Source organism: Colobus angolensis, unplaced genomic scaffold (genome assembly GCF_000951035.1).
Source record: "Colobus angolensis palliatus isolate OR3802 unplaced genomic scaffold, Cang.pa_1.0 Scaffold211, whole genome shotgun sequence".
NCBI classification, from domain to species: domain Eukaryota; kingdom Metazoa; phylum Chordata; class Mammalia; order Primates; family Cercopithecidae; genus Colobus; species Colobus angolensis.
Window position 1 is genome coordinate 3,966,337 of NW_012115278.1, and position 8,747 is coordinate 3,975,083.

Sequence of the window (8,747 nt, forward strand, 5' to 3'; positions counted from 1 at the left end):
AAAAAAAAAAAAAAAAAGAAATCCCACAAAAAAATAGTGTTGGTGTTGACAGGGAAGTAGAGAAACTAGAACCCTGGAACCCTGGAATCCTGTCCACTGGTGGAGGGAATGTAAAATGATATCACACTGTGGAAAAGTCTGGTAGTTTCTTAGTAAGTTACACATAGTCGTACCATATGACCCTGTAATTCCAGTCCTAGGTGTATAATCAAAAGAACTAGAAACAAGTGTTCAAACAAGTATTTGTATATAAATGTTCCTAGCAGCACTATCCACAAAAGTCAAAAGGCAAAATCAACCCAAATGTCCATCAACAGATAAATGAATAAACAAAATGTTATATATTCATACAAGGAAATCTTTTTCAGCAATAAAAATAAAGTACTGATATGAAATAACCCAGACACAAAGGCCACAACTGGTATGATTCCATTTATATGAAATATCCAGGATATGCAAATCCATAGACAGAGAAAGCAGATTTGTGACTCCCAGAGGCTGGAGGGCAGGGGAATCAGGACTGATTGCTAAATGGGGTGCATTTATAGTGATGAAAAATTTCTACAACTAGACGGTGGTGATGACTCTAGAAAAGTGTGAATGTATTTAATACTGCTGAATTGCGACATTAAAATGGTACACTTTCTGCTATTTGTGTCTTACCATAATTTACAAAAAGTTTAAAAAAAAAAAAAAGAAAGAAATCAAAGCAAAATCTTGATGTTTTCCCAAAGGCTCTCAAGCCGGTGCAGACCTACCAATCAGGCGCAGTGCCGTCTGCGTGAGGGCCAGCGTGCCGGAATTGAGCAGGAGGTCGAGGTTGTTTGCGCCGTGCTGCAGGGTGAGCATGCTGAGCATCACCAGGAGGAAGCGGGCTTGTGGGATGGTCCCCAGGCTCGGTCCTGACGGGTTCTCGTTGGTAATGGTTTGCAGGGGAACCGGCTGGATACCTAATAAGCATTGGCACCTACTTACATTTCTTGTGCATGGATACGAGATACAAGAATAAACGTAATGCAGAAAGCACTGGCGATTACTTTAAACGTCTGACTATTTTTCAGTGGATTTCCACAGAGTGGGCAGCTCTGTCATGCTGCACGATGAGCCTATCCCCTGCACTCCAAGCACAGGTCGTTCCATCTGTCTATAGGACTTAGCATGTTGCTCTCCAAATACCCCGGTGCCCTATTCCATTCCTTCCATTTCAGATATGAAAGTTATGTCCTGCTTTTCATCCACAAAACCAATCCAATCAACTCTCTGTAGATGCTCAAACTATCCAGGAAATAATATTAATATAGGACACAGACACTTTAGGGTATGTGGTGATACACATAAAAATGTCAAAATGTAAAAATGTTATACTAGAATACTTCAACATTGTGTCTCCTGCTAAATTTTAAAGTTTTGTTTAAAATCTGAGAAAGCTGAAATATAAGTACAAAGTACAAAGTTATTAAAGTCTTCTCAAAAGCAAAAATTGGCATTTGCAAGTTTCCACAACACATAATTAAAGCCAAAATATAAAATAACATTGATGCAATTGTTGACTCACCAAGCTCTTTAAATTTGGCATTGGCATCCATCAAAACATTTCGAATGTTCTGAACAGCCCAAGCATACAGCTTGCCAAAGGTGACTTCCAGCAGCATCCGATTAAAAGGGGGGATCAAATCAACATCCTTTAAACAATCAGTAAGAGGTTCCCTTTCAAATAAAGATAAAGAATTTGACTCGGGACACTGCCAGACTTCTGACTACTACAGAACAACATTTTGTTGCCACAGCTTCCTTAATTATGAAAAAAATAGGATAACGTTTTACCCTATATCGATTCCCTCAGGAATAAGTCTTTGCCATCCACAAAACATCGCGTACTGCACAGATGGAAGTAAGAAATTCTTGCTTGCCAGTTTTAAAATTGTATCTATCCCTTCCAGGCGAACCTCTGCTCTCTCCAACTGCAAAATATCAATGCATAGAGTTACATGTTATATACATTACCCAATGCACAGAAGCATTTCTCTTCAAATTTTACCTGTTTTAGTAGGCACTTTCTCATTTTTTCCACATCCACTGGCTCTTCTTTAAGGGCGAATTCAGCAATTGTACTGAGGAGTGGAGACTGCGGATAAAGACCCTGAACATTCTGCTTCAACCACTTGTATTTGTGAACACCTGTAACAGTACTCAACAGTGGCTGCCATTTGTCCTAACAAAGGAAAACAATTTTCATCATTAGTCTATCCTATTTAATATTAAACTATGCTCTAAAAGTTATTCAAGTAAAATATAAATAAATAATGCTCACAGGTTTAAATTGGTTAAAACATGTTAAATTTAGTAAGTAATACATGGTTTTAAAACTATGCTATAAATATACTTACAATTGAATTTATAATCTCTATACTAATATATGTTGGAACAGGCTAGCTTGGTATACAAAATTAAGTTATGGTTCATATTAATAACCACAGTGCCCAGCACTGTTTCTGGAACAAAGAATATAGTTAAGGAATGAATGGTGAATAATTAATGACACACTCTAGTACCAAAAATAAAAGGAAACCCTTCTCCAGCTACAGCTCTGACCAGGACATCACAAGTCAAGTTCATGAAGCATCCCTGGGGCCGTATTTCTAACAACCACCCGTCCCTCCCTCCAGATGTTCAGGTACAGAGGTACAAGACTTGGGGATTCCTTTGCTACGTGCTATGACTCTATTCAGCTAACCTCAGAATTACAGAAAATACTGCACCTTGGGCGATTTAATTGCAATGGGTCTCTTGTCCACATTTATTGGACTATGAGGCAAAATGCAAGCTTCTTCTAAATCACTCTCTTCGTTTCCAATTTTTTCTTCATCATCCGTAGATTCTGGCTTCTTAGGAACTGTATTTTAAGACATCATTTTCTATAAAAATCATACACTTAAATATAATTTTAAATTAAGAAATATTTAGATTTGCATGAAGGACAAATATTTCATTCAAATAAACATGTGAACACCATTATAAATTGCAATGCTCAAACCACAAAAGTGAAATGATCACCACAGCAGAACAAAAAGACAAACTGAGAGTGCGACAAGGGGAGAAGCCCCGAAGCCGGGGAAGCCCAGCGGCTAGCGAGCTCTTCAAGTGCCGGAGAGCGAATATTTGAGTCTTTCAGGCCATGCAGTCTATTGCAAATACTCAACTCTGCTGCTGTAGCACAAAAAGTAACCAGAAATAAAACAACAGGTGTGGCTGTGCTCCCATAACACTTTATTTATGGTGCTACAATTTTAACTTAATGTAATTTTCATGTGTCAAAAATAATATATTTCTTCTAATTTCTTAAAAAAAATTTCAAACTGGAAAAAAAAAAAGGTCTTAGTATCTGGCCAACACAAAGCAAACAAGAGGTGGAATTTGGCCCACAGTTCCTGGCTTGTCCACCCTGGTCCAGTTCAGTGGTTCTGTTAGTGTGTAACTAAATCAATTGAATTCATTGTGATATGTGGAATTTCCTCCCTATATTTTATCTCTTTTAAAATTTTTGGTCTAAATCTCCTCAGCATATAATATAAAAAATAGGCAACATGATAATACATCTGGGCAGTAAAGAGCTAACATAGCAGGCTGGGGTTGCTCAAACCCTGCAAATTCCCAAGGAAGGTCTGTCCCTTCAGGATTGGTCCTTCTTCTAGGAGCTGAGCTCTGAGTGCTTGGAACATCCTGCCTGGTAAGTTTTTTGGTATACCTGACACCCAGGACCTTGTGGCAGTAGTCAGGCAGGCAGATTATGCTAATGATGTGACTCGGGAGGGACCACCTGTTTTTGTGCTGAGGCACCAGAGTCTAAGTAATTGAGGCCAGTCACATGTGCACTGCCTGCACTTGTGACTGGCCCCCAATAAAAACTCTAGACTCAAGGCTCAGGTGCGCTGGCCTGGTTAACAACTCTTCACACATGATGTGACATACTGTTGCTGGGAGAGCGAAGCACATCCAAACGACGCCACTGGGGAGAAATACCAGAAGCTTGTGCCTTCTGGACTTCCCTCCATGTACCCTTCCCTTTGCTAATCTTAATCTGTATCCTTTTTGCAGTAAAAAACCACAGCTGTGAGTATAACAGCTCTTCTGAGTCCTTTTAGTGAATTATCAAGCCTGAGACAGGGCTCGGGGATCCCTGACACAGCAACAGGAATATTAATCTCTTAATCTTTATAAGTTACTTAATTTCCAAAAAAAAAAAAAAAAGAAAAGAAAACCAGCTTGAAACAACACACAATAAATCTATAAACCCACAAGAAACTCTAAAAGTGACAGTGTGGGCTCAGAACCCATGGATATGAGATGGCAAATGGTGGAGTCTCTCTCCCTCATGCTGAGACAGGCCTGTCTCTGGGCCCGTGCTGAGTTCCTGCGTGCCTGGGTTAAAGGAATCGCAGCAGCGTGACTGCTGTGACTGCCTGATCCAGAGCACTCACTGGATGCAGACAGGCTGTTATGGTGTAGGGTTTGTTCAGGAACAATCAATTTAGATGGCTTCTAAAACACTTCAGTCTTTCATAAGCTTATTGTTCAAAATGCCCATCAGAAACTCAGTAATTAATACTGTTCAATAAGCAGGTTTGAGAGTAAATCAGTATAAGTCATAAGAATATGATCAGAGGCCAGGCGCGATGGCTCACGCCTGTAATCCCAGCACCTTGGAAGGCCGAGGCAGGCACATCATGAGGTCAGGAGATCAAGACCATCTCGGCCAACATGGTGAAACCCTGTCTCTACTAAAACACAAAAATTAGCTGGGCGTGGTGGCACTTGCCTATAATCCCAGCTACTTGGAAGGCTGAGGCAGGGGAATCGCTTGAACCTGGGAGGCGGAGGTTGCAGTGAGCTGAGATCGTGCCACTGCACTCCAGCCTGGCGACAGAGCAAGACTCCGTCTCAAAAGAAAAAAAAAAGAATATAATCAGAAACTTCTGTAGTTTTATTTATAATCACAAGTGACTAAATTCTAAACTATTTTATAATTTCTAAGCATTTTTACTCAAATTTGGATTTAATGCAACAAAACCTTTCTGTACCCTTACATAGCCACTTCCAGGAAAATGTCAGTAACTCTTTTAGCTTCCCTTTCTAATTCTCCAAGTATCAGCATGCTCAATATTTCCCAACAAAAAACATTTCTTTAGAAGAATGGCAGTAAGTTTAAATGTTCCCATTATATCTCATCACCAGGACAACTAATAAAATAAAAATACTTCCTTGTCCCCATCAATTTAGTAAAGATTATTTAGGTTTTCAACATCAATTTACTAGTAACCAAATCATACCACACTCAATTCCTAAACTGCCCCATTGATCTCTTGGAAAAATAAGCGAGATTTCTGCATTTAATCATAACTATACATAAAAATGATGGCAGCAGGTAGAAATGTCACATGGAATCAACAGTAGAGAAACTTCACTCTGAAATCACAGATCCAACAAGGCAGGGTGAAGCACACACTTTAACAGTATCTTCTGTCCTTTTACATTCTTACCTCTCTTTTTCCTTCGTTCTCGAATTATCTTCTGAGCTATCCTCCTCCAACGGGGCAAAGAACTTAACAATTTAAACTTAGACATTATAGAGAGGTCATTACAAACAGCAGGTCTCAGTTCATTAAAGAGGAATCTCAAACGTTCGATGACAGGAGCGCAGACCTCCTTGTAAGAACGGCCCTGTTCTTGATGAGTCTACAAAGTTAACCAGGAAAAGACAACTTTAACCACAAATCTTTCAGCAACTGTCTGCAAAGCACAGAATAAAAAGAATTAAAATCTGTCACCTTAATGAGCGAACATTTTGCTTGGTAGACAACTCTACAAACATCCACCACTGACTTAGGCAACGTTCTGTGCTTTACTTGCTCAATACCAAGTGCACCTGCATGAACTAAAGATAATGCCACATGACCTGTAAAAAGACATTTAAAAGGAGGACAGGGAAGGAATGAATATATACCGCAGGTTAGTCAAGGAATCTGCAGTGTAGCTAAAGTACACAGATATTGAGCTCCATACCTAAATCTTCATGTTTTAAGAGGCAACATAACAGCAAGCGACCGACCTCTTCCACGGGATGCTCAGGCGGAAACGTGATCGGTGTGGTCAAATGGCACTGCCTACAGTACCTTTCTATTTGACACAAAAAGTCCTGCAACGGAAACAGCTGGAGGTAACCTCAGGGCCGCCCAGAGAGTCTTCACAAATCTTAAACATGCCACAGCTTCTGATGCACTTGCAATCAGTAATGCTTCCGAAGCCTCACTAGCATGTTAACAGAATCAGGATCTCACCTCAAAACCCTCCAAATAATACATGAAACAACGCCTGTGCTATGTTAACCAAAGAGCACATAAGTATTCCTATGTCAAAATCCTCAGATAAACAGAGCACTGAGGTGGCAGTCGGGGGAGGCCCAGCTCACCTTCACGTTGTGATCCTGAATGTTATTGTCTGCAATGGCTTGCAGAAATGCCTGGGAATGGTCCCCCAGGGCCCGTCTGTGGGAGCAGAGTCGAGATTTGCTGGCAGGTGTGCCCCCTGGGGAGCTGCAGTGGTCCTCATCTTTCTCCTCGTTGTAGCTGTAGTGGATCTGGCTAGTCTGCAAGCCTCCAGAGAAGATGGATGACTGAAGCCACTCTAGAAAATGCACACGCAAACATGAAAGAGAAACTCAAGTGCACAACTCAAAATAAATACTAAAAAAAAGAAAAAAAAGATGCTCAACTGATCACTCAATTTAGAAGGTGAAATTCAGCATCATTCATATGAAAGAGCTCCACCTAGCACGTTTACACAGGTTGACTTATAATTCCTCTATCTACGTGAACACACTTCCTGGTGATTCCACACGCCTCAGGCATGGCACTGGAACTCAGGATCATAGTCCCAGCCCAACATTCACTGGATACCTGTGCTCTGCCTGCAGCTGCCGGGTTCCACAGATACCATGTGAAGACTGAGTTGCACATTGTAACAGGCAGGGCAGCAAAGGGCACCGCTGACGCAACTAATCACAGGATTTCAAGTCCGAAACTGTGTGTAACGGATGACTGTGGGGGTACCAGGGAGACTGGAAGATAGACCACTGCTGTTCTGAGGGTCAGTAAGGGACTTGTGGAAGCAATAACTGAGCTAAGATGGGGAATAAGACCAAGACGCTGAGTATCCAGGCAGGGAACAGCACATCTGAAGGGTTTCTACAAAGAATTACATCCTCAGGGTAGGCTATGTATTCCTAGACCACTTATAAAGGAATGAAAAGAAGAAAATATTTAACACACACAATCTTTAATGAAGGATAGATCCTTAGAGATGGGAGGGCTAATGGACTGGAAAGGAGACCTGTGCATAGTGCAAGGCATGGGATCAGCCAGTGCGAATGCTGATTACAACTACCTACGGTAACTTGAGGGAGCAGCACAAACACACAAAATTAGTATATGCACCACTACAGATCTCTGTGAACGATCTGTGTTATCAAATACTGCTCCAAATCCAAGCCATCAAAGTGGGAATGCACTTAGTGTTCTTTTACTGGACACTTAGATTTTAGAGCACTCAGGATCATTCCCCAACCCACCACATGCATTCTTCTGAAACACAAATCCAGTGCCGACTCTCCCTGGCCCCTTCTCACAGGACAGCCCCTCCTTACTGCTCCAAGATAAGCCTCTGATCCTCCTGTGGATCGGACCCACCTGCCAGGGCCCATGGCACCCTTTGCCCTGGAGCTCGCCAGCCCTGCCCTCCTTGCCAATTTAAGCAAAGCCCATCTTCTGGCAAGCAATGAGCCTCGAGGAGGAAGGAGAGAAGCTGCCACCTCAGAGGGCACCACAGGCAGCCCAGCACCCAGCACTGCACAAAGGTCCACCCAACGGGGGGCTGTGTGGGCACCAAGATCCTCCTTCCCCACCAGCCTTCTGCCACACCCACTCTCACAAGCAGCAGGAAAGCCCTGCTCCTCTCAGCAGTGCCCTTGACACCCCTGCGTTTTCTGTCCAGAATGCTCCCTCACGCAAATTCAGGACTACTGCCAATATGAAGCCTTTCTTCTCCCAGAACCATGTATGAATGTCTCCATTTCACCATTCACCACCCTGTAACGTGACCTGCTTAGAATGCTGGCTCATCAACAAGCAGCAGCTGAAAGTGGAGGCGTGTCCTATCCATCCCTGCACCCCGAACACCTAGCGTGGTAACTGCACCAGGCGACTGCTCAACAGAAGCTGCTCACGCGGACGGATAGACAGACAGATGGGAAATGCACAACTACATGAAGAAAAATGTAAACCCATCTTAGGACACAGGAAGACACTTATTATCTTAGGTGGTTACAAAGGTTGCCATCCTGAAATATAAGTGACTTGAGCCTGGTCTGGTAAAAACGCAGTCCTCAAATAGAATGCTGTCCCAAGAGGGCAGCTGATCCACATCCTGTGCAATTTCTGGGCATGTAGGCAGACAAAAGCCATGCTGCGCCCATCGGGCAGAGGCTGCAATATGTGAGACCACCACAGGGTAGACGGGTAGACATTCCCGCACACTTTTTAGCTTCCTCTGCAGCAACAGACCATGAGGGCAAATGACAGCCACTCACAGCTGTTTCTACCGGATTGAGTCTCACTACCCTTATTATTTTTTTTTAATCATCATCAACTGTGTTGAATCCTCCTCTCCCACTTTTTTTCTTTTTTTTTTTTTTT

At 42.3% G+C, this 8,747-nt stretch overlaps 1 protein-coding gene across 1 annotated transcript in view; it reads right to left on the minus strand.

The window, feature by feature from the left end:
• Positions 1-8,747, minus strand: part of HERC2 (HECT and RLD domain containing E3 ubiquitin protein ligase 2) — a 220,953-nt gene that overhangs the window by 116,265 nt on the left and 95,941 nt on the right. Inside the window, exons 26-34 of the mRNA XM_011942889.1 lie at positions 6,467-6,681; positions 6,061-6,193; positions 5,826-5,953; positions 5,538-5,733; positions 2,760-2,893; positions 2,039-2,212; positions 1,825-1,961; positions 1,556-1,707; positions 759-950 (exon numbers count right to left, since the gene is read on the minus strand). Of these exons, the coding sequence (XP_011798279.1) occupies positions 759-950; positions 1,556-1,707; positions 1,825-1,961; positions 2,039-2,212; positions 2,760-2,893; positions 5,538-5,733; positions 5,826-5,953; positions 6,061-6,193; positions 6,467-6,681 (1,461 nt within the window). The remainder of the gene's footprint in view (positions 1-758; positions 951-1,555; positions 1,708-1,824; positions 1,962-2,038; positions 2,213-2,759; positions 2,894-5,537; positions 5,734-5,825; positions 5,954-6,060; positions 6,194-6,466; positions 6,682-8,747) is intronic.